The following is a 27,024-nucleotide window of genomic DNA, read 5'->3' as shown; positions in this document are numbered from 1 at the left end:
GACATCTACAGCATACAGTGACCATTCTTGCTATTTTTGAACCATGGTGAAGGGGAAAATGCAGATGCATCTCACTTTCTGATACATGCCTGAAACTGTATGTGTAAGTAAAATAAAAGCCTATTTAAAATGCCTTGGAGGCACTTATTATTTGTGTAATCTTGCAATGAGCTGTATTAAATAGAAAATAATTATTATTCTGTTACATAAATGAAATGGGCAATCACACTTTATCTCTAGGATTTTTATACAGCAAGATTAATTAAACTTGGGACCATCTGTATCTTTTTATTCCTAAATCAGATTTGCGGAACTTTAATTCGTTCCATATCAACATGGAAAATACTTAAATGCCTCCAAACTGGTCTGTCTGTCTGTCACCAGCCACTCAGCCCAGCCATCCAATCCATCCTAGAAAATGCAGATGTTGCAAATATTCATCCCTTCAGGATTTAGTCTGGTACCCAAGTCCCTACACAGATAAGCACCATCTCATGTTTACTGCCTCATCTTCTGCCACACTGAGTTTTCCATTCCCTGAAAGCTTTTGTCTTTAGCTTGAAATTGAGGAGCTTACTTTATACATTTTATACTCATATGGGTTTATATATATTTATACAATTTCTGGCATATAATAGATAGTCAAATGTGGAATGAAAAAAGGAAGAAAGAAAGGGGGGAGGAGGGAGAGAAGGAAAGAAGAAGAGAGAGACAGAGGGAATAAAGGTCTGGGAATTCTTTCAAATAAGTCAATGAATCATTGTCCCAGGAGCATTCCCAGAACGCTCCTTACTTGAACTCATTTTTACAGCTCAAAGAGTCTGAGGCCTAGCTAGTTTATTCACTCTCCATCTTTAGAAAAGAGGTTTCCTTAAGGCCCTAATATTGCTGTCAGTAAGATTTCTCTGATTGATACATGGCCTGAAATTCAGAGTCTACTCTTGAAACATTAAATCCTTCTTGCTTCTCCCGGGAAGCAGATATTTCCTAATCAGGGTTTTATAATTTCCCTCAATTAGGCATGGAACAAGCATTTGGACATTTCACATCTTTGAAACCTACTTGAATACAGACAGAAGGTGACCCTTTCATCATCAGTCCACTTAAGTACTGTAGTGACTAACAGGCTATGCGTGGTGGCTCTCCATCTTCCCACACTGGTGTTGACTGAATCTACTGGTGACCCCTTCTGACAAGACTATGATGAGTCATGAACATTAAAAAAGAAAATGAGCTGTATGATAAGCCTCAAACTAGAAAAGTTTGTAGTCAACTGTTTTTTTTTTTCAAAATATTAATGGGTAGTTACATGTTGTTCATCTGCCCACATTGTATACTGCTCTGAGTTTTTCCCCCTTGAAAGAAAGGTCTACCACCATTTATTCCCAGGAGAAGGCCCCAACTAGCATGCAAACCTATCTGCTTGGTTTATAGTTAGTGTTAACAGTAAACAAAATAACTACCCAGCATCCAGTGTATCTCTCCATGTGCTCAGGGCCCTAAATCAATAATAGCAGTAGTTTCTTAAAATATTATATTATGCCAAAACGCAGGAGCTGTTGTTTCAAGTGACATTCCCCCCACCCCCCTTTTCAACCAGCAAAAAAGAAGCAAGAGCAAAATAGAGTCCTTTACTTTTCCAAAATCTATGGTGGCTAACCAATCAATCCCCTTACCGTGCTTAAATTTTTTCCTATTTATAGTAAAACAACTACAACAATGAAATAAAACTTTATATTTTCAAGTCGAACCACAGTGTTTCCTATAATTTTTTATTTATTGACACACTCACCCCTAGAACTAGTGGTCTAGGAGGACTTCTAGCAGTCATTGATGATAAAGAAATTACTGCTGCTTTTACTTTATGGCCCTAGTGAGTTCTTAATTACTGAAGCCAGTCAATGCTGAATGTCTGTATAGGTGTGATTTTAGTGGTCCTGTGATTGACCAGACACCTTGGGGAAGCACATCACTGCAGGTGACCCACATGGTATCATTATTATAGTCCATATATACCCCTGCATTTTAGTTAAAGCTATGGAGTTAGGTGGTTTTCTGTGTGTTTTAATACCAACTATTATGTTTCTTAATCATCACCATCATCATCATCATCATCATCAAAGAAAAACAGCACAGACATAGAATTTAATGCAAAATGAACTCTTTGTAGAGTGAGATCTCAAGATTGGCTTTAAGCATCTCCATCCAAAAATGTTAGTAAGTTCAACTTCTGGTATTAAGCACAAGGGGTTGGACACCTTTGCTTTACACTTCTAGATCACCCTTTACACATCAATGTCCTGGTACATCATAATTTGCCAGATCTCTGTATAAATGACTCTCTTTTTACAATGGACTCCCAAAAGACAGGCACTCTGTTTTTTATCACCTAATTCTCTGTGCTTACAAAAGTATAGAGAAGCAAGTTTTCATAATAAATATACAGACAACATTCTTACACTGCTCAATATTTATTATTATATATGATATAGTATGTTATTCAATTATGTGATCACGAAGAACCTCTCTACAAATATGAGATGAAAAATTTGGTCCAGGATCCCTTAATTATAGAAAAATGCAACAGGGAAGCTGTATCTTGTAAACCTTTATATTGCCTTTATGTCAAACCAAGAAAATGAATTCCCTTCTTGAACTGAATTTTGTGGGAGGGAAAGGGAGTTTTCATGCCTGTGCACATGCTGGTGTCTGCTTGGAATTTTCTCTCACCCTTCTGCCTTCGTAACTTTTATCTCATGGCTCAGGTGCATATGGCTGAAGTTGAAAATAGGCTTCTCAGTGGGGGAGCTACTTAAGCCAAGTTGGTTATCCTTTCTGAGATTTCCAGAACAATGCACATACTTCTGCACGGCAAAGATTAGGCAATGTTATAACTGGTGACTCATTTGTCAATCTCTCTTCTTGACAGGCAAACTTAAACCTTTCTGTATCTGTGTTCCAGACACCTGTATGTCACATACAGATACTCAAAAAATGTTTCTGAATTGTTTTGGAGGAAGGAGAAGCACACAAACCAGGTACATCAGCATTTATTAATTGATCTGTAGATGTGACATTTGGAAAACTTAACATATCTATGCATTTATTTTTTAAATCTATAAAAAGAGGCTATAATAAGTTTCATAGAATATACTTTTTAAAGAAACTAGGGTTCCAATATTCAAGGTGCTATTTGAAGACATAGGAAGAATGATCTTTTATCTGCATATAGAGCCCTGGGGCAGAAGGAAGGTCCCCCCAGTAAATGAATTGAACCTTCAACAATACACAGAGATATGATTGATGGACTAAAGAGGTGGAAGAACATTCTATTTAGAAGTAAATAGCAAAAACAAAGGCCCTGGATCAAAGAGAGGGTGATGCATATAGACATCTATAGTAAGTCAGTAGGCTGGATTCAGTGTTTTCGAAGTAGAGCAGTAAAAAAATGAAAAGTTAACACAGGTCCAATCATGAAGCACCTTTTGCATAATACTAAGGTTTTGTATTTGATCCTAAAATCTATGGAATGGGGTACTAAAGAAATTTAAGCATGTAAATTTATAAGCAGATAAAAAGAAGACCTTCAGTCCCCATCTATGTGCGGGCCTCCTTATTGAGTGACAGTATGAGGTGCAGGTGCACAGGCAATGCTAGATCAGCTCTGTTGATGGAAACAGGACAAAGCTTGATGTAGCCTTCCCCTTCTATGCTTCCAATATCTTAAGCCGGTTTTCACATTTAGAAGCTATTTTGGAATAAAACCTAAGGATGACCAAAGACAAGAATATGAATAAAAGTAAATCATACCATGATAAATTACACCAGTGATGTCAGCAGTGCCACATCAGCCTTCTGAAATACAATCAGCCAAATGCAACCTTTGTAGACATTTGCTACAGAGAAACTCAGAAATGTCACTAGTTTATCATGCGTCTGGCATTTTATCTGAGTTTATACCAGCGTGATATAGTGCTCGATAAATGCTGCAGAACCACAAAATGTCCTGATGTAGATAACCACAGAGCAAGTATTAAAAAATGAACACCATGCAAGGACAGCACCTATTCAGATGCAGAATTGCAGTTAATGGCATGGGGAGGCATGAGGAGGGATCTGCATAGGAACAGATGCTGGAAAGATAGAGACCCCTGCCTTCCTTTTTTTTTTTTTTTTTTTTTTTTTGCTTTAGATGGAGCCTCCCTGTTTCCACAGGTCCTCTCCAGAAACTGTGCCCACTGCAGCAAGTGGTCCTGGTCTGCTATCCAGAGAAGAAACAAAGTGTGCCTGGCAGGTATTCACAGTGGGATACCTTGATTTTCTCTTTTGCAGTTAAGGGTTTCCCTGTACCTGCCACCATAGTTAGGCTCTCAGACAAAGACCATCAAGAAAACCCTGGCTAAGGCCACAACTTTTATTTTTGAAAATAGCATCTTAGCCTGAGGTCTCATCTGCTGCACAACGAGAGCAAATGGGCTAGATAATATAAAGCAATCTAAAGGTCCCATTTTAGCCTGTCCCTTAAGCCTAAGAGACATGTCTGCTTTCTGCCTTTTTTCTTCTTGTCCCCACTCTGTCATACCAGTTTCCCAGAACCAAAGGTACCTGCTACGAATAAGGAATGAATGGATGCATAAATAAACAGAAGACAAATGAAAACAATGCTTAGTCTCCTGAATGCATAATGGCCTACTGAGGAGCGGTATGGCCAGCAATCTGAAGCCCACCAAATCCTGCATTTTCACATCCTTTCTCCCCAAGCCAGAAATCAGCTGTTTATTTCTGTGATGTCTGCAGCAAAGTGTGTGTGTGCATGTGAGTGTGAGTGTGTGTGTGTGTGTGTGTGTGTGTGTGTGTGTGTGTGTGTGTAGGGGAACACAGGGAGAAATGGGAGTCTGAGTCAATGAAGGAATACAGAAAGCTTGGGAGGGCAGTGAGGAGGTGAGGATGCTTATTACACAAAGGGCTTGATAGGAATAAAACTGAAAGTTTGAAAAACAATGATTAGAAATAAGCAGTATGCCTTTGGAGACATCGTGACAACCAGGTCTAAATCAGCCAAGTCAAATCTTTCTGCTGCAGTTCTCCCCTTTCTGTCCTCATTTCCCTTTTTTTTTTTTTTTAATATAATGAGTTTGCTTTTTCCACCATTGTTTGCTTTTTTTGTTTCCTTATTTCCCTACTTTTATGCCCTCTTCCCATCTTTGTCTTTGTTGGTTCTTACATAAGGATGTGGGAGTCTAGACAGACAGTAGGGACCATGACCAGATCACTGTACCTAATCCCCAAACAAAAATCACAGTGGCAATGAGATATGTCGGGATATATTTAAAATGATCAAAGAGTATGAGATCAAGGTAAAGAAAGGCTTATAATATTTTTTAATAAGGTTTCTTTTTATCTTTGTAAACCTTAGTGGCATCATACCCTATGTATTTTTAGCAACTTGCTAATTTTACTCGATAATATATCTTAGAGATAATTCCATACCAGAACATGAAATGAATGGGACAAATCTCTAACTTCTTTATTGCAATCTGTCAAATGAACATATCCAACTTATTTAGCTATTGTCTATTGATGAATCCAAAACAAGAACAACAACAATAGGAAACATAAATGGATTAAAAAACACTGGAAATACACATGAAAAATTCATAATAGTAGTTATCTCTGGGAGGGTCTGGGGTTTGTGAGTGATAGTCAAAGGAGTCCTTATCCTTATCAGTAATTTCAAAATTTTCATATTACTCTTACATGAATAAATTTGTACTATTAATAAAAAGAAAGTTTCCTAAGTCTGGAAAATGAAGTCTAAGGGAAACATGCTCAATGTGTGCAAATCACAAAGGGAGAGAGAGAAGATAGGAGTGAAGCTGTGTGGAGAGGAGACCTGGAATTTTCCTAAATCTCAGAATACTTGCAATTCTAATGTCATCTTAGTAAGAGTGCTAGAAAAGCTAAAGCCTGAGCGGGTTTTGCTCAAAAAGATAATGCTAAGGACCACCAGGAGGGCTGTGTTTGTGCCAATGTTAAACTCAGAGTGACAGGAGGGAGGCTGGAGGTCCTGCCTGGGGCAGGAGGAGCTTTGTTAACAGAAGACAGGGGAGGAGAGAACCTCTGCACTTCCCCTTTATTTCCATTTCTGTTACTGACAAAGAACTTCAAACTAGAAGGCAGGGTAAATATAAATTTAAAGGGATTGAAACCTAAGTATTTTGCTGCTGGAGATATTCTGACCCATGGGCATTATATTCCATAAGCGAATTCCAGGAACAGGTATCTCCAAAATTTTTTCTTATTTGAACATACCAGGCAAAGGAATAATATAGGTGCATTCAATATATGATGGCTTGTTAGTTAACTAGTTATAAAAAATGCAGTAGAATACTTACATATTATGCCAACTTTGGAAAATATACACAAAATAGAAACTAAAATAGAAGGGAAGAATAGATAGAAATTCTAATTTTTTTTCCCCATATATCAATGAATCATCTTATATACCCCTGGGTGCTGGCGCAGGCAACCCACCATGGAGACTCTTGCTCTACACTGAGGATTCCTGGGATACCCTTAACATTTAGCACTAGGCATGGTAGATGGTCGATTCTGAATTAATTTTTTTACATATACACTTGATCTTAGCCAAAAGGCTAAGAAGCAGTAATATTTTTTTAATGAGTAAGTTTTAAAAATGTTTGCTGAATACCTACAATGTGGTAGGTGCCATTGTAGCCATTAGGAGTTTAGCAGCCAATAAGTCAGGAAAATCCCTGCCCCTCATGAAGCTTACATTTTAATATGGAAGACAGGGGAATCAAATATAAGCTTATCTCAGGTGGAGATAATAACTTTTCTTGAAAGCTGTGTGTGGAAAAAAATATAAACTATAAGAGGTTTAGTTACATAAAAAAATGTTATATGTTGTCAATCAAAGGCTGGTGTCCATCTGTTAAGTGTGGGATTGATGTCATCTCGGGCTGCAAGGCTGTGCTCTTGTCACTGTCCTGGTCATCAGTTGTCAACAACTTGGATGAAAATGCATGTTGTGTGCCTAGAAAATTCATACATGACACAAATTCAGGAAAAATAATGACAAGCTAAGAGAAAGGCAGTGCAAGCTCCGAAAGCAATTTACTTTCCTAAGGGAATACAGCTAATAAATGATACAACAGCCTAGATCCCAGGCTTTTTAATTTCTCTAGGGCTCCCTATGCCATCTGTAAAAAGGCTTATTATAATAACAGTATTGATACTTAATGATAAGACTGGTGTGAAGAGTAAAAGAAGTAGTACCCATAGCTACTACTATTGTCAGTGATATGAATGAAGGGATCTTTAGAGATGGAAATTATGTTAGAGATTACCTAATTCAAACCACTTGTTTTACAATTAAGGAAGCCAAGGATTCCAGACAGCAAATACCTGGTCCAAGGTGGCACCACTCAGAGAGTATCAAGGTTGGAATTACTAACCCAAGTTCTTAACTCACTCCAGTGATCCTTCTCATGAACAAAAACAAAAACAAAAACTAAAAATCTCTCTCTCCTTTTTACCCCTTAGTATCTGAGGCAGGACAGTGTTAACTAAGAGGGTAATGTGTATGTCTCACACACTAAAAAGATAAGGAGAAATAGGAAACCACAGATATTTTGACAACCTGTAGGTGTTATGTGTATTGAGAATTATGCTGCTATGGGCCTAGACATATTAGAGGGAATCCCATGTTCTAGAGATTAGAACCAGAATAGATATTAATTTCTTCAGTTAATGCTCAAATAGCAGAGTTTCTAAGTAGGAAGCTGGCTTTTCTGTTGTCACTTGCAAAATGACTAATAAATTCTAAACCTTCTCAGAAACACAGTATCAGTCTGGACTGCTAAATGCCGGGCCCTCAGTAAAGCTAGTTTAACCCCATCTTTGTTGCAGCTCCTCCATACCTCCTCAACTTATTATGACACAAAAACATTATCTTGCTTTATTAGTGGGTAGTAGTATTTCTGGAGAAATACCCTAAAAGGCTACTGCCCACAAGCATCTCCACTGAGCAGGAAAAGCGATCCAGTCAGTAAAGCTTGGAGGGAAGTAAGGATGGAATTTGGTTAGCTAGAGGAGGAAATTAGCTTCCTCTTCATTGCAGAGAGACAACTCATTGGATGACAAATGGCAGCTGTTTTTTTTTTTTTTTTTAGTACAGGTTGAGTATTCCTTAGTCAAAATGCTTAAGTCCAGAGTGTTTCAGATTTGGAATTTTCCCAGGTTTTGGAATATATGTATATACATAAGTCAGATATCTTAGGGATGGAACCCATGTCTAAACACAAAATTAGGCCGAGCGAGGTGGCTCACGCCTGTAATCCTAACACTCTGGGAGGCTGAGGCGGAAGGATCGCTCAAGGTCAAGAGTTCAAACCAGCCTGAGCAAGAGTGAGACCCTGTCTCTACTAAAAATAGAAAGAAATTAATTGGCCAACTAAAAATATACAGAAAAAAATTAGCCGAGCATGGTGGCGCATGCCTGTAGTCCCAGCTACTTGGGGAGGTTGAGGCAAAAGGATCGCTTGAGGCCAGTAGTTTGAGGTTGCTGTGAGCTAGGCTGACTCCACGGCACTCTAGCCTGGGCAACAGAGTGAGACTTTGTCTCAAAAAAATAAAAACATAAAAAATTAATTTACATTTCATATACATATTTATACACATAGCCTGGAGATAATTTTATACAATATTTTTAATAGTTTTGTGAATGAAATAAAGTTTTGACTGCAACCCGTCATGTGATGGCAGGTGTGGGATTTTCCACTGCTGGCATCACGTCAGAACTCACAAAGTTTTGGACTTTGGAGCATTTCAGATTTTGGATTTTCAAATTAGAGATGCACAACCTGTATTTTGTTTATTTGTAAAGAATTTCTGGAGTTCTGAGTACAAGGTGTGAAGGGATTTAGAAAAGACAGGGATGCTATTTGGCAAACGTACTTTGAAGGCTGTGCCAATTTGCTTCTGAACTCACATTAACTGCTTGGCCAAGGAAGCCAGTGTGATGGTGAAAAGTGAAAACCACATGTTTTAATTTATCTTTTATTGGTTTGTTTTTTTAATTAGTAATCCACTATGGATGTGAATTCCTAAGGCTGGATTTGAAAACAACCCAAGTGCCCATCGATACATGAGTAGATTAATAGAATGTGGCATACATATACCATGGAGTTCTACTCAGCCATAAAAAAACAATGGTGATCTAGCACTTCTTGTATTCTCTTGGATGGAGCTGGAGCCCTTTATTCTAACTGAAGTAGCACAAGAATGGAAAAACAAGCACCATATGTACTCACCATCACATTGGTACTAAGTGATCAATACTTATGTGCACATATAGCAGTAACATGCAAGGAGTGTTGGGCAGGTGGGAAGGGGGTTGGGGGGGAGGGGATGGGTATATTCACATCTAATGGGTACAGTGTGCACTGTCTGAGCGATGTTCACACTTGTAGCTCTGACTCAGGTAGGGCAAAGGCAATATCTGTAACCTAAACTTTTGTATCCCATAATATTCTGAAATTTAAAAAGAAAAAAGGAAAACATCTCAGTGTGACAGAAAGAGAGGAGATGGGAGGGGTGGGAGACAGAGTGAAACAGAACATGGAGAAGAGAGTACAGGAGAGTGAGAAGGGTGGGTGGAAGGGCTGGAGATATGATGAGGATGGAAGAAGGGGAAAGAGGAGGAGGAGGACAGAAGGGATCTCACTGGCTATGGCTATGCCTCAGTGGTCACAGGCCTTATTGCTGTTCATCTCCCACCAATCCCACCTCACCCCTCCTCATTTGGAAATATGCTTGACTGCTTTATTATGATTATGATTGGTATAATTTATTTAAATAACTGTTTTAAAAATCTGATTATAAAAGGAATGTGTGTTCATTTAAAATATAATATAAAATATACCAAACTATAAAAAAGAAAATAAAATGTGCATTCAATCCTTCCATCTAGAAATGACCACCTTTAACATTTTTTGTTGATACATTAGTGATTTTCAATGCTTATGTATATTTTTCTTTTTTAAAAAAACCTTTTGCATCATATTAACATAACATAGCATAATATAGCACAGCACAGTATTAGAATGCACTGTTTTGCCAACTGTACAATATTCTATAATTTACTTAACTAATTTTCTGACCACAAGGTATTGGTAGTATCTAATGTTTTACTTTTGTACATGCTACTGCACTGATTATCTTTGTAGATGAATACTTGTATGTTTCTCTAATCTCTCTAGTTTTACAATAAGAAGAATTATTGAAAGAAGGAATAAAGTAGTTCCCCCTTCTCTGCAGGGAATACCCTCCAACACCCCCAAAGACTGCCTAAAACCTTAAATTGGACTGAGCCCTATAAATACTATGTTTTTTCCTACATATACAAGCTTATGATAAAGTTTAATTTATAAATTAGACACACCATGAGATTAACAACAATATATATAAAATAAACAACTATATCAATATATTATAACTAAAGTTATATAAATGTGGTCTCCCTCTCTCTCCCTCTCTCTCTCTCTCTCCGTCTCTCTGTCACTTAATGCCTTATTGTACTGTACTCATCTATTTTCAGACTACAGTTGATGGTGAGTAACTGAGATCACAGGTAATTGAAACCTCAATAAGGTAAACTTCAGATAAAGAAGTACTACTGTACTGGTTCATAAAGAATAGGCATTTGTTTAAGACTCCTGATATAAATTGTCCAACTCTCTTCCAGAAAGTTTCTACAAATTACAATGCTAGGAACAGCATGTAAGAGTGTCTATTTCCCAACCTCTTAATAAGGCTAAATGGTATATTTTCAAAAATTCTATCGATTTGATAGATGAATAAATGATATACCCTTTTTATTTTCTATTTGAGAGATTAAATATTTTTATATTAATTGCCTTTTTTCTTTTGTAAATTGCTTGTCATTTTCTTAGTTCTTATATTTTTAGAGATGTTTTATTTAAGTTGTTCATTTATAAGAGTGTTTAAAATGTTTAGAATATTTATCCATCTCCCACACTATGTTTTTCATATATTTTCAAATTGGTCAACTTGGAAGCTGCATTTTTTGTTTTGGGAAATAAAGTGACTGTTAAAACAGTAGAGGTCGGCACCCTTCTTAGAGGTTTGTTTGTTTTTTTGGGAGTAGCCAACCTTGCTTTTTTCCTTGGCCAGGACGGAGGAGAGGCAAGGAAAGAGATAGAGTGTGTGTGTGTATGGGTGTGTAATGGTCACCTTCCTTTTGATGAAGGTGTGTGAGTTGTCCAACTGAACAAAGAGGGGAGAATGCAGAGATACTGGGGAGTGGGGGTAGGAGGAGGGGAATCACCACCTTCATAGCCAACCAAGCAAATCAGTCACAGGGAAAGTGCATTTTCTTCTGAGGTCTCCACCCCAGGTCAGACCCTAAAATGTTCCTTGAAATAAGTTTTATTAGGCAGAAAAGTCATTCCCTTAATTAGCAGGTGCCAGATTTAATAGGGATCATTTGGGCAACAGCTCAGAGCTATGGTAGAGAGATAGCTGAAGTGAGAAAGGAATATTAGAAAAGAAACAGTAAATTATAATGCAGAATTAGGCTTCTTCACCAACTTTTTTGGTCTTTTCATTGGCCAAGCAACTAAATAATAAAAAGTCAAAAAGGGACAATTATTCCTTCTAGAATACTTCCAATCAATAAATATAGAAGAAATGATCAAAAATAGACAAAATGTTCATTAGAATCCTATGGTAATTGCTGCTGGCAAGCTCAGCTGATGAATACTAAAGTTAGTGGACAAAATGCATAGCCTCAAAGTATCTATCCCAGAACATTCATCTATTATTGTAGTTATTTTAACATATGGTCACACAGTTTTTGATAGTTTTCCTTCCAGGTGTTGGAGCTTAGTTCCACTTCCCTTGAGTGTGGACTAGACTTAGTAACTTGCTTCTAACAAATAGAGCATGGAAAAAGAAAAACAGTGATTTTGCAATTAGGAAACCTGGCAGACACCAACTTCACCAAGTGGTCAAAGTTAACATTATGAATAAGGCAAAAAGACATATTGATATCTTGTACTCATTGATATGATGTGATGAGAAGGGAGCATCATTTCTGTAATATTCTTCCCAATAATATATAACCCTATAATTATGAGAAAATATAAGACTAACCCAATTGAGGAACATACTGCAAAATACCTGATTAGGAGTCTTCAAAATTGCCAGAGCCATCAGAGACAGGGAAAGACTGAAAACTACCATGGATTTGAGGAAATCAATATGACTAATAAATGCAATGTGGGATTCTGGATCGTATGCTGGATCGGGAAAAAAGAAAAGGGACATTAAAATAAAACCTGGAGGAATCCAAATAAAGTCTCTAGTTAAGTTCATAGTTTTCAATGTTAATTTCTCAATTGTGAACATCACACCACATTAATGTAAAATGTTAACATTAGGTGAAGCTGCAGGAAAAGTGTATGGGAACTCTCTGTATTTCGTTCTATATTTATAAAATTATTTTAAAATAAAAAAGTTGTGGGGGAAAAATAACATACCCAAATATCATAAGAATATACTGAATTACAGCAAAGCCACTACAAAGGAAAGTGATCTGGTTTTACTAAATCAGTATCATCAAATGAAATGGATTGGTCATGTTATCTCATCATGCAAAGCAGGTAAACTACTGTATCATTTCAGCCTTCGTAAATCTATGATTCATGGATTTCAACAATCAGAAAAAATAAAGCTACATTACATTTTAAACAAATGATAAGGTTGTTATGGTGGCTTTTATTCCTGGGATGTTCTTGTTCTCAATTTGTTCAGAAGTAGAAAACAATGCTGACAGGCAGAGATATCATTTATCCTAGGGCTGCTCTGGTTGCTGGGAAAAGCCTGATATCAGGTGACAACATAAAGATGTTGGGCCCAGGAGCTGTTGAAATGTGAGGACAAATGTGAGGCTTGTGCCTGATGTGGTTGTATGCTGTGTCTGTTTTCGATTCCTCTCTTAGGCATCTTGCCTTCCTTGGCTACAGAATAACGCAGGAAGGCTAACTACTCATAGGAGCCACTTGGAAGAGCTGGCTTGTCCTCTGGGTTGGTGAAGTAGAAGCTATCCCAGGCACATAAATATTCTAACAAGTTTCATCTTGTCACAATAGAGTCATAAAGTTGCTCTGTTCAGCACATGATAATGGCTTTGTAATTCAATTATTGGTAGTATTTGTCTTCTGGGATTTATCTGTTTTAAACTTCGGCACTCATGTAAAACCCTTTACCATAAATCTCATAAATGCAGGTTCTATCCCCCACCCCAGGGCACATCTTGCCATGCCTGTGAAAATCTTGACAGCTTTCTCTAAATTATGGAATTGCTCTGTTTAGAGGTTTTGATGTTTTAAGTGCCAAAGCCAACAATAAAAAACAGTGGGACAGGTCCATTTCCTCTAGTTATTCTCTTTAAAGGAAGATAGATCCTGACAGACAGATACACAAAGTTCCATTCTCAATCCAAAAGGCTATTTTCATCCATTTCTCTAACATTTTTTTACAAGGGATTCCTGCAATTCATAGGAAGTCAGATGTGATAGCTTCCAAGTTCTCTTCAAGTCCTGTGATTGTGATGCATAAATACATCAAAGCTGGTCTCTTACATGGATTCACTTGTCTTACAGTTGATTTTAGGCTTTTCTGCTGTCCATTCTTTTTCTTTCCTACTCAAATGAGCCAACCCCTAAGTTTCTTGGTCTTCTCTTCCTTTCTGTCTTGTCTTTAGCATTCTGCATCTTAGTTACCTAATAAGACAACCCTATCTAATCTTTGATTTAAAAATTTGTTAAGAGATACAAAATTACAGTTAGATGGGAGAAATAAGTTCTAGTGTTCTATAGCACTGTAGGATGACAATAGTAAACAATAACAGATTACATATTTTCAAATAGCTACAAGAGAGAATAATGAATGATCCCAACAAAAAGAAATAATAAATGTTTGAGATAATGGATATGCTAGTTACCCTGATATGATCAGTAAACATACATTGTATTTGTCAAAAGATCACTATGTATCCCATAAATGTGTCCAACTATTATGTGTCAATTAAAAATAAATAAATGAATGAATGAATAAATAATATGGCCACCTCATTGACCAATATCCATCCCACAGTTTCTACTCAGTCAAAAAATATTCATTGAGCACCTATTTTATCCATCGCAAAATGCTCACTTTTTAAAATTTTAACATCTCTTCTATCAGTAGGAGTCTTACCATCAACAAAATGTCATACAGGCACACTTCGTTTTTATTGCACTTCAGTTTTTAAATTGTGCTTCACAGATATTGCACTTTTTTACAATGTGAAGGTTATGCCAACTCTGTGTTGATAAAGTCTATTGGTGCCATTTTTCCAATCGCATGTGGTCACTGCATGTCACTGTATCACATTCTGATAATTCTCACAATACTTTGAACTTTTTCATTATCATTATTATATCTGCCATGGTGATCTGTGATCAGTGATCTTTGATGTTACTATTGTTCATTGTTTTGCAATACCACAAACGATGCCCACATAAGATGACAAACTTAACTGACAAATTTTGTATGTGTTCTGACTGCTCCCAAAATTGCCCAATTCCCTATTATTATCCCTATACATGGGCCTCCTTATTCCCTGAGACACAACAATTAGGCCCATTGCTAACCATACAATGGCCTGTAAATGTTCAAGTGAAAGGAAGAATTGTATGCCTCTCACTTTAAAGTAAAAGCTAAAAATTATTAAGCTTAGTGAGGAAAGCGTGCTCAAAGTCAATATGGCTGAAATCTAGTCCTCTTACACCAGTTAGCCAACTTGTGAATGCAAAAGAAAAGTCCTTGACAGAAATTAAAAGTGCTACTCCAGCAAACATACTAATGATAAGAAAGTAAAACAGTATTATAGCTGATATGGAGAAAGTTTTCATGGTCTGGAGGGAAGATCAAACCAGTCACAATATTCCCTTAAACTGAAGGCTAATACAGAGGAAGCCCTTAACACTCTTCAAATCTGTGAAGGCTGAGAGGGGTGAGGAAGCTACAGAGAAAAAATCTGAAGCTGGCAGAGGTTGGTTCATGAGGTTTAAGAAAAGAAGCCATCTCGACAACATAAAAGTGCAAGGTGAAGCATCCAGTGCTGATGCAGAAGCCACAGCAAGTTATCCAGAAGATCTAGCAAAGATAACTGAAGGTGGTTACACTAAACAACAAGTTTTCAATGTGGCCAAAACAGCCTTACCTTGGAGGAAGATGCCATCTAGGACTTTCATAATTAGAGAGGAGAAGTCAATACCTACCTTCAAAAGCTTCAAAGGACAGGCTGGCTCTCTTGTTACTTGCAGGCAGGGGCAATGTTTTCTATGTCTTTGTGGCCAGAATTTCACTGTTAAAATTATTCAGTGGGGCTGGGCGTAGTGGCTCAGGCCTATAATCCTAGCACTTTGGGAGGCTGTGGCGGGCGCATCGTTTGAGCTCAGGAGTTCGAGACCAGTCTGAGCCAGGGAAAGACCCTGTCTCTACTAAAAAAAATAGAAATTAGCTGGACAAATAAAAAAATATATATACCAAAAGTTAGCTGGGCATGGTGCTGCATGCCTATAGTCCCAGCTGCTCAGGAGGCTGAGGTAGAAGGATCGCTTGAGCACAGAAGTCTGAGGTTGCTGTGAGCCAGGCTGATGCGACAGCACTCTAGCCCCGGCAACAGTGTGAGACTCTGTCTCAAAAAAATAAAAAATAAAAAAAAAACTTACTCAGTGGATGTTAATTAAGTAAATTGGGTAACATAAAATTCAAACATTACAAATAAAGCAGTCAGCTTATTTTCTATCTATTGTACCTGATTCTAGGCAACAAAGAAGTCAAATGCATGCATGCACTAAAAATTTCTATTGAAAATAAAAAATTGAATTAAATTGAATCAAAATGAGATTGCCACATTTCAGAAACACATGCATATCTAATTCTTCCCTATTACTCTCTTTAATAGTAGTTAACATTTATGCATCACATATTATATGTGTTTAGCCTGAATTATCTCATTTTAATCCTGACAACACGTATATGAGGAAGATATTCTTATGAAGACCATTTTACTGATGGAGACTATGAGGCTTAAAGAAATTAATTAAATGACTCAGTGTCACATCATGTGAAAACAGGATTCTAGTAAAGGCCTTGTGACTCCAGAACTCTCATTTTTAAACACGAGACACTGTCTCTTATTGACTAAAGGCAATATTCAAAGGCAGCCCATGATTGAATAAGTAGAAGACATGGTGCAAGCTCAGAGGTCCTTGAATTTGAAAGTCAAGTGAGATCTGATCACTAGGGTTAAGTCAACATCTTTTAACATAATTCTAAACTAGGAAGCTATAATTATGAGGATATTATTCCCTTTCTTCCACTCTCATTCATGGCGATCTCTTGCACTTGGAAATTCTTAGTAAGATCTAGAGAAGAGACAGAATCTCTGTTGTTCACAGATAGAGAAGCTGCAGTCCCTGGGGACAGGAATCATCAAGATAAGGATGACAGGAATCAATGATGGCCAATAGTGAATAAAGGCCACACAAAAAGCAATGGCTCACACTGCAGCAGGGGAATTTAACTGAATTTGAAGGGAAAACTTGCTAATCATAGGAAAAGATTAAGAAGTGGACAAAAGTGCAAAGGGGTTACAAAACAGCACTTACTGGGATCTTGAACGAGAAAAATAAAAAAACATAAAATACCAGTCCTCTCAAGGATAATGCAAATCATCTTATCTAGTACTCCTAGTACAGACCCTAGAAATGCCCCAGCACAGTTCTTGGGGTGTGATCTTGGAAGAGGTTCCCTGCCACTTCTCCCTGTTCCTTACCCAAGCCACACAGGATTCAGCTCAGAAGGCAGACAAGACTGCCCGAGAGGATGTAAGAGAAGACTTTATTAAGTCCATACTCCAAAGAAAAGAGAGTTCTCAGTTCTTTTCCTGAATCTCATATACCAAAATGTGTGTGTCAGCATCCTGGTGCAGACTCGCCCTGTGAGAGCAGTCTAGAATGAATCATTCCATTTTTGCTTGAATTCCTCTGTTTATGTGGGTCTCATTCCCATTAGAGCAGCCTGTTGAGTTACAAATAGCCAGTGCATGAGGAAGTGTGTCTTTTACTGATCTAGAAATGTCCTCCCTTCAATATATGCTTCAATGGCCTAAAAATCTAGGCTTTTCATGCTAGAAGGAAAGACAGAAGTCATCTATTATGCCTCCCTAATTTGATGAATATACTCTACTCAAGATGTGTTTCAATCTGAATGTGTTTATGAGTTTATGTGTGTGGATGTACACACGTGTGATTTTGATGAATTTCAGTACCATGTGTATGTGCATGTATATGTACAAGTTTCTGCTGCTTCACTTACCACAATATACAAGGTAGATAGAAATATGCTAAAGACAGAGCATTGACCCTTAAGGAACTTACCTTCAAGTAGGAGAGAGAAAGGAGGAACTAAAAAGATATATATGGAGAACATACTTGGTGATAAGTTATTGAATATGTCCTCTTCAATTCTCAAAATAAGACTTTGTAGAAGGAAACTGAAGCTTGGGCAGGTGAAATAGTTTCTTAGGGTCACCCAGTTGGTAAATAGTGAAGCTGGGATTTGAACCTGGAGATGCTAATCCTAAACCTATGCTCTTCCTACCAATCGCATATGTAGACCTGTTATACAGCACACATACTGATACAGTACATCTTATTTGTGACATAATCACATTTAAACTCAAGAGGAGAAAGATTTATTTCACCTAGAAAAACACAATGAACCAAATAAGGCTCCACAGTAGAGGTAAGCATTAGCATAAGGCCATAAAGATCCAACACTGTGATCCTAATAATAATGACAAGGATCCTCACGCATCATCTTTGTATTCAAAGACAAAAACTATCCTGGCACATATTAGTTGCTAAAATGCAATCACTGCTAAATGAATAAGGTCAATATCCCCAGGTAGTAGCATGAATACAGATATAAGAAGTATCAACAGGTCCTCTATAAGCACTATAAGACTAGAGATTAGGATTACTTACCTGGCATTGTGGAATTTAGCATACAGAACTGGGGTGTGTGGAGGGTCAGAAAAAGTACATTTGTGCCCAGTTTGGCAAGAACTTAGTTAGATTCTTATTCTGTTAGATTTTACACTATGAGCAATGAGGAATGAGACAAACTCTTGATTGGGGAGAGACAGATTGATTAGGCAATAGTATGAGACAGGGAGATGGAGAGGTTTTTCATCATTTCTAGGTGGAGTGGTCGGGGGTGGGCTGAATCTGCATAATGCTAAGGAGAATGGAAGTGTGCAGGGAGAGTGTCATGAAGCTAGAACTAATTGGACTTGGAAATACAAGGGTTTAGGGAGAGGTAAGAAACAGAGATGGACATGACTCTAAAGTGCTGAGGTTCAAATACAAGAGCTATAGAAATGAATGTGGAAGCTTATGAAAAGCTGATTCTAAATGGTAAGATATTTCATTGCCACAACACAAAACTGAAAGTGAGTAATGCTGTTCATTTAGAAGCTCTCTGAAGACAATGACCTGCTTCATAGCTTTTAGTAAAGAATGGGACAGAATGCCTTGAAAAAAAAAAAGCCATATCATCTTCCTAATATATTAACAACATATCTGGCTATTTTGATAAAATAGAGTTTGCTTTCTCTCTCTCTCTCTCTCTCTCTTTTATTGGTAACATCATTAGAATTCATCCTATTTCCAGTTTGCAGGACCTGGGAAAGAAAAAAAATGCACAGGTCCAGCCTCTTGTCATTGAATCCAATAAATCCATCTGGGGAAAGAGGAAAGAGTTCCAGCCACCTCACGCCACATCCTCTAAGTCCCTTTGCTGTGGGTGGCTTAGAAGCCTTAGAGATGCTGTGTTGAATGGCTGCTACACCTGAAGGAGGAAGACAAAGCGCTACGGTGATCTGATATACATAAAACAAACTACTGAACAACAACAATAAAGGGGCAAAAACAAAACAAAACAAAAACCTGAAATTGGCTCAGCAGCAATATTCAGCAAGGCCTTGAGAATGAAAGTTACTAATATGATTCAGCATCGGAGACAGAATCTATTTTATATTCTGGAGTGTTTTCTGATCATAGAGAGGTATGTTAGCAAAAGTTTATGGAACTGACTCTTTCCTGTAATACTGCTAATACTTTAGGGTTAGAGAAGACAACCCCAGGCAGGGATAATAGGCCAGGTATACAGACAAATGTGAATTCAGTGACGAGATGTGAGACCCAGTGGATGTGGGGCCAACAAAAAATAGCTACCAATGCAGTTCTATGTAAGAAGAGAGCCCCAGCTCGAGCCAAGCTGCACTGGTGCACAGCACAGCAGGGCTGGGAAGGTGCACTGCGGATGGAATTGCAGCATGGTGCACAGTCAGCACAGGCTCTTCAGTCAGACACACCTGGGTTTAAATTCCATTACTATTATCTACTAAGTGTGTGACATCAGGTAAATTTATTTAAGCTCGCTGAGATTTTGTTTATTTATTTATTTGATTTCTTATTTATTTCTCATCTGAGAATGGGGACTAAAACATCCATAATGGGTATCTCTGTTGATACCTTCTCATTATCTTCTTCCTTTCTTTTGATAAAAGCACCTCAGTCCCTCCTGGGGCATCAACAATCCTTACTTTATGTGATTTACTAAAGTTGATTCTACCCCCAGGTCTATCTATGGGCATGTTACCTGATCAGAGCCCATAAGATTTAATCCCAGGAGTTTTGCTGGGATAAGCAAGAAGGTGTTTTCTTTTTCACTGGAGTGAATCTGGGAAGATATGAGCTTCTAGAGGCCACTACACTTCGGCCTGCGTGAAGCTAACACAAGGGAGAATAGACCTGAGTGATGGATGGGCAGAGATCAAGACCTCAGGCTTTTTATGAGCTTCTGGATCTCACAGAGTCTAGATGAAGTTAGACCTTCTGATTTTCCAGACCAATGAACCAACATTTCTTTAAAAATTTTTTTTTCTTAAAACCGATTGTACTTTTCTATCATGTCTTGAAAGAGTCTTGATCAATAAACTATCTCACATAATGGATTTGAGGATTGATTTAAACAACATATGCAAAATACCTAGCACAGGCTTGGCACACCCTAAATGCTCAATAAATGAGACTTGTTGACAAAGATGTGGCATGGGAAGTCATTCACACCGACTGGCATTAAATCGTGGGGAAGAATGAGAATGTGTGTACATGCTCACACACATTGAGTGTGGAGTTGTAAGCATTTATATATCTCTCTGCTATATAATACAGCTGTCATATATGCCTCTGAGGGACATCACTGAAAGAAAGCTGGCATTCCAAAATAACAAAGGTTCATTGTTGAGCCACTCTTGCTTGAGGATTTGGCTTTTGGCAGCAGATTCCCTTACTCAAGGCATTTGAGTGCCACTGACCCTCCAATTCCATTTTCCTCTTCAATGTCAAATGCGACACCTTGGCTTTTACCTACTGAAGTGTTTAACTAAAATAAAGAGTACATCATTTTAGAATTTGAACATTTTTTTCTTCCCCTGTCTTTTATTGGGGATGGGGGGGGAAAACAGGTCTTGAATTTGGGGCTGATATTTACTATTGCCAGCAAGGGCCATGATGCTGAAAGACCAAGTGTCAAAACCTTGCTGTTACATATTAAATGTCTTATATTGGACAAACTGTATAACTTTTCTGTTTCATGAAAATGGAAATAATAACTACTATCTTACAATCTTGTTATGAAGATAAAATGGCATGATTCATCATGTGCCTAGACCAATGTAGTTACTCAACAAATACAAAGCCCCTTATGGAGCACTCAGTTCTCCCATCTGTATTTTTTTCTCTAATGAGAATCCATTCTCCATTCGTATGATAATGGAATCATACAGAATTTATTCTGAATTATGAATTTGTTATGAAACAGAATTTTTCTTTCTTTCTTTCTTTTTTTTTTTTTTTTCCTTTTTAAGAATCACATCTCCTCTCACCTTGAACCATGCAGTTTGATTGGGTCTCAACCTCAACCCCTATTTCAATTCCCAGAGTGGATGTGTCTGATCTACATGAGTAATGAATCACCTTCTATATCCCCGATCCAAGCTTGGTCACTCACATTCAATCCCTGGAAAACAGGGAAAGAAGCAGACTGGCTTGATGAGGCTTCTAAGCTGTTAAAATGTAAGCCTAAAGCTGCTAGTGTCCATCACTGCCACACAATGGGGAAAGCCAATCTGAGAAGGAAGCCAATGCAGGGAAAAACAAAACTAATAGAGACAGAAAGCTAGTTATTATTAATAATATTATTACTGTTAGTCAGTGGGCAGTAAGGACAATTCTTAGGCACCTGACATGTCACCAATTCACAGGAAGCATATCATTTAATGAAGTAGGTATTAATGATTTTACAGAGGCAAAATCTGAGGCACACAGAAGGTATTTGGCCTCCTCATGATCTTAGTAAATGGCAAAGCTAGAACTTTGACCGTAGTGTCTCTGAGCCTCTTGACCTCCAAGCTGTTCTGCCTCCCAATGTAATTGATTTCTGACACAGGAAAGAACAAGGCCACTATTGCTGTCAATTAAATTAAAAAGGACACCTATTCTATTAATGGTAATATTATGCTAAACTTTGTCTCATATGATGGCCTATGTATGCAAATCAGTTTTGGAAGCAATCTGAACTCCTTGGAGGAAAGTTCATATTTATAGTTGTTATGGTAGCATTAACAGCAACCACTGTGATAGCATAAGAATAAGCCGTTACATCCCATAATTATTTTACAATTGCCATTGATTACTTCCAGGGGTGGCATGACCACTGCCACTGAAAATAAAAATAACTGTCAAGTGTGCTAGGTAATAAGGAAAATATATGAATTCATCTTCATTTTTTTCTCTATGGAAAATGCTATGTTATTCTCCAGGGTCACTCAACAATTCAATTTAGCACTAGAGAAATCCCCTCAGTCCCCCTCTACCCCGCTGTAGCCAAGCTCCAAGCAGAAATGCTTAAAGGCTGTTTATTTTAATTAAGCTTGCTGAGTAATCCTAGATAACCCCATAGTTCCTATGTAATTTGAAGTAACTGGTTTCCAAGAGTGAGTCTAATAAATATTACTTTGATTGACAACTATTCTGCCAGCCTCAGGAAGTTGTTCAGAATCAGAAAATACAGACCACATGAGCAGAGACCAGGAGATTTTCCCCAACAGCCATGGCATTATGCAATTTACAAGTTCTCATGCCTTCTTTAGAAAAACCAACCAAGCTCAAGGAACCCATGTGGCCATCTGACAAACCCAGTTGGAGAGATACACATGCAGACACTGTGGCCAAAAGAGTTTTGTGTTTACACCACTCATCTGTTTGAGTAGGCTAGATTTCCAAGGCTCACAGACCTAGCCCAGAAAAGAAAGCCAAGAAGGAGAGACAGCAGCATCCGCCAATTTAGTAGAGCATGGACTTTGGTGACAGACAGCCTGCATCTGAGTCCTGACTCTGGCACTTCCCAGCTGTGTGACCTTGGACAAATTACTTAACCTCTCTGTGCCATATGTTCCCTGCTGATGATGAAAATGAAAAGCTTACTTCAGAAGGTTGTCATGAGGATTAAATAGCTTAATTTTAAATAATGCTTATCATACTTTTAGGTCTTGAATAGAGAAGGTGTGTTTCTCTGTTCCCAAAGGCAAAAACAGAGGTTTTATTTATTTTACTTAACAGACATATTAATTAGAATTCATATGCAATTATGTGTAATGGTTTTACAAAGATGATCATTTTGTGACATTTGATTACAGGGTTTCACTAATCAAGCTTTCACATAGAAGATTCCCCCCTTCAAGGAATAGATAAGAAAGGACTGCAATTAGCATGGGCAAAAAGCAGTGATGAGCTCTGTTCACCTTATAATAAGGCCAAGTGTAAATACGACCTCCACTGAGCTAGAAGACATTGTGTATTATGTACCCCTTACAAGCGGAAACATTCTCATATCGATTATTATTTCTTGTGCACACTTTTAGTCAGTGCTTTTCTTTGCTTCTATTGGTAGAAACAAACTTCTGTCCAGTGCTCTGAATTGCTACTTTCTACTCTCAAGTTTTGAGTACCATGCCCGTAGATATTTGTAGTCACTCGAAATCAGGACTTTTTCACTGGCAAAGCAGAACTCTATTTCCAGGATAAACTAGGAGGACCACATTCATTTACTTCAGTCCTTTATTTTAGGAGGCCTTTCTATGCACATACAGCACTGAGAAAAGAATACTAATAATTAATAAAAAGACACAGACACTTTCAAAAACTGACTTTGTAATTTATAATTTTTTATTATGTCATATTGAATATTTATTGTTTTCTGCAGACTTACCCTGGAATAATGCTCAAGTCAGAAGGGGATGAGTTAATGTTCAAGTTTCTGAGATCTTAGGTCAAAAAGCTACAGAAAAGAAATCACTTTGAGCAAAAAAAAAAAAAAAAAAAAAATCAATGACTTACAGGCAGTCACCGCTTGTCACCATTCCAAGAATTGAGGCTTCATGCCTCAGGACATGGTGATAAGAGTTGAGTGAGCCAGAGACTGAGGCAGTGAAGGTTTTTACTGGGGTGAAGAAATGGCCCTTGGGTGTGTTGGAGCAGGGGAAGAGGGTGACAAAATAGGGAAAATGGTATAAGTCATTTGGAACACAAAGACAAAACAGAAATAGAAGTGTCTCATGAATAAGGGACAAAATGAGTAAGGGAGGGAGAGAAAAGTGCTGACCAGAGATAGGCAACTCAGGAAGAGCCAGAGCTGAGCTTCTGGAGATGGGAGATGTCAATGTGGACTCGAAAGTGAGGCTCAAGTCATCCCAAAGCGAGGGGAGCTAAGGGAGAGGGGTGAGCCCGCTTCTGTGCAACAAATGCCTTCTTTCCTTATAAATGTCTCCATATGATAGGGAAAAAATGGTATCATGCCATATAAAAGTCTCTATATGTTATCTTTGAGTCAGGTTGTTTGCAAATGACTTCTCTTTAACTTTTTTTTTTTTTCAGGCAGTTTCACTAGCTTTTTAAGAGATTTCTCTAATGCGGTTCTCTGGCTTTCAAGTCCCACAGGGGGTTTAGGGCAGTGTTTGAAAATGAGGAAGATAAAAATGCATTCCTCTTAGAAGTTCATATAAAAGTGAGAGAATTGGAGTGGAGGTGGGAAGCTATTATATGCCTTGGTGATCTGTTCTGCATCTAAACCTAAAGGCTGATGAGAGGCAGTGTGATTTCAGGAGGAGTAAAGGGGAGATGCTTTTGCTGCTGTCATTGCAGGGTACTCACTGGCTACTTAAAGGTCACTGTCCCTACAATTCTGAATGATGTGAGTTAGGGATATTTAAACACTTGTCTGAGCTAGGTCCCAGTAGCACTGTTTATAATAGCAAACCTCTGGAAACAACCTAAATGTCTTTTCTAAAGGCAGATTAGATAAATTAGGCTAAGGTAGAATCACATGTTTTGGCATAGGTTAGGATGTAAGTTCAAAAGTAATATTAAAATTACACGAGAATGTTTCATACTTTGTTCTTACTTTGCCAAGATCTAGGACTCTGGAAACTCAAAAGCCAAAATGAACTTCTGTGATTTCCCTACTTTGAATTTCAGCCACCCATTCCCATGGACAGAGGCCACTTATAGTTTAATTAAGAGAGACGGGCTTATGTGTTCAGGTGGTTAAAAAAAAAACAACACAAACGAATAAAATAATAAAGAATATTTTATTTGCCCCCTCCCACCCCATTTCTCTTTTCCCATACACACGTACCACTAACATGTAGTTTACTTTTGATGTTAAATAGACATAAGATTTACCTCCAATCTATATTCTTAGAGTAAAATGATATGTAGTCAATTAAAAATGATATATGTTAGTTAACTGTATCCCCTCAAAAGAAACAGGGCATAGAACAGTGTGCACAGCTAATATATATGCAAATATCAATATATGTTAGGAACTGAATGTTTGCATTCCCCCCTCCCCAAATACATATGTTCAAGCCCTAACCCACAACAGTGTGATGGTATTTGTAGATGGGGCTTTTAGGAGGTAATTTGGTTTAGGTGAGGTCATGAGGACGAGATCCCCATGATAGGATCAGTGTCCCTACAAGAAGAAGAAGAGAGACCAGCGTTTTCTCTGTCATCAGTATGTGTGGACACAGCCAGAGGGCGGCCATCTGCAAACCAGGAAGAGGGCCTTTAGCAGGAGCTAAACCAGCTGGCACCTTGACCTTGAATTTCCTAGCCCCCAGAACTGTGAGGAGTAAACGTCTGTTGTTTAAGTTACCCAGTCTATGGTATTTTGTTACACGAATATTTCTAGAAAGATAAGAAAGAAACTAGGAATACTGGTTGTGTCCCACATGACGAGACTAGGTCTAGAAGACCTGAAATCAGGAATCGGAGGACGATCTACTTTTAGACTAAATAGAGCCTCCTTATTTACACTGAAAACCTTGATTTGAACATGCAATATATGTGTATAGAATGCTTTTAATAATAAAAGCCACTATTATTTTTTAAATGTCTGTCTCATAGGTTCTACCAAAACATAACAAAGCAACACTTACAAAACCCCTGAAGTTCACTGATCTCAATCCATTTTGAGTTTTTAAGAAATTTGTAACCCAACTTTTAAGATTCCCTTAAAATGTTTACTAGTCCGGTTTCACACCCTGCCCTATGGGGATGTGAACAGACCTCCTTGAGAGCACTGGGTGAGAACGAGAGTCCAGTGCTCATTCACTAGGTGATATCTTAATGTGCTACAAAATAAAGTGAGACTTACCAGTAAAACCTGTTTGGTATGACCCCTTCCTGGATAAGCTGCCACCTTCTCCCAAATTCAGCAGAGCTGTATAACTGTAAAGAAGAGAAACTACTCAGCACCGTGGTTCTGAGGTACATCAAAAACACAAACATCAGTTCATTGGATCAATAATAAATATAACCATAGCAATAACTATCATTTATCGAGTCCCTGCCATATGCCAAGTGAGTGTTTCACATGCATCATCTTCTGTTTCCCATCTGAAGTCCGCAAGGCATATACTAATATCCTCATTTTACAACTTAGGAAACTGAAGCTCAGAAGGATTAACTGACTCTTTCGAAATTGCATGCCAGGTAAGCAGTAGAATGAAATGGAACTCATACCCCTTTCCACCTGGTGACAAATTCAGCTATGCCACTTGGCCTAGCATGTGCAGAGCATCGTGGGGAATGTGAAGAAGTGCAAAGGTTAGACCTGGTCTGGAAGAGCAACAATATATAACCTGAACCTAATCACAATAATGAGAGATGCATGAGGCAGCCAGTGATAGTGTATTGGGGAAGATCAGGAGTCAATCAGGGCTGCTTCAAGACATTGTGGAGAATCATCTGGGACCTGAAGGAATGACAGCAACCAAATTGACAAAAGTGGCATTACTCACCAAGGGAACAGCATGAGTCAAAGTGGTGAGACAGAGAGGGATACAGTATGAATAAGCCTGGCTTATTTAAATAAGTTTGGATGAATATGTCGAGGGCAATATGAAAAGGACATTCAATGGCAAATTAAGGAGACACAAATTGATTCTACGGGCAATAAGGAACCACTGATGGTCTTTATAACATCAACCAGAGGAACCTCGGGCTAAAAAACAGCAGTACGTTGACTGAGCTCTTCCTATGATCCAAGAGCTTCATGTGCAGTATCTTATTTAATCCACATACCATCCCCGTGATACATGAAGTCATTATGGCCATTTTACAGATGGGTACGCAGCTAGTAGGATGTAAAATGCATTTACTATACCACTTCAGTACCCTCCAAGGGCAATTTCATAGAATCACAGCTCATGAGATAAGGACTGACCCTCCACAT

General features: G+C 38.1%; 1 protein-coding gene across 4 annotated transcripts in view; it reads right to left on the bottom strand.

Moving 5' to 3' along the window:
* The window catches only part of SORCS1 (sortilin related VPS10 domain containing receptor 1), a 500,078-nt gene that overhangs the window by 138,845 nt on the left and 334,209 nt on the right, over positions 1-27,024 (bottom strand). For all 4 annotated transcript variants that reach the window (XM_076009802.1, XM_076009801.1, XM_012770834.2 and 1 more), the window contains exon 5: positions 25,945-26,018. In XM_076009802.1, coding sequence (XP_075865917.1) covers positions 25,945-26,018 — 74 coding nt within the window. The remainder of the gene's footprint in view (positions 1-25,944; positions 26,019-27,024) is intronic.

This window comes from Microcebus murinus, chromosome 14 (genome assembly GCF_040939455.1).
Source record: "Microcebus murinus isolate Inina chromosome 14, M.murinus_Inina_mat1.0, whole genome shotgun sequence".
Taxonomy (NCBI): domain Eukaryota; kingdom Metazoa; phylum Chordata; class Mammalia; order Primates; family Cheirogaleidae; genus Microcebus; species Microcebus murinus.
This window is presented reverse-complemented; position numbering and strand designations above follow the sequence as displayed.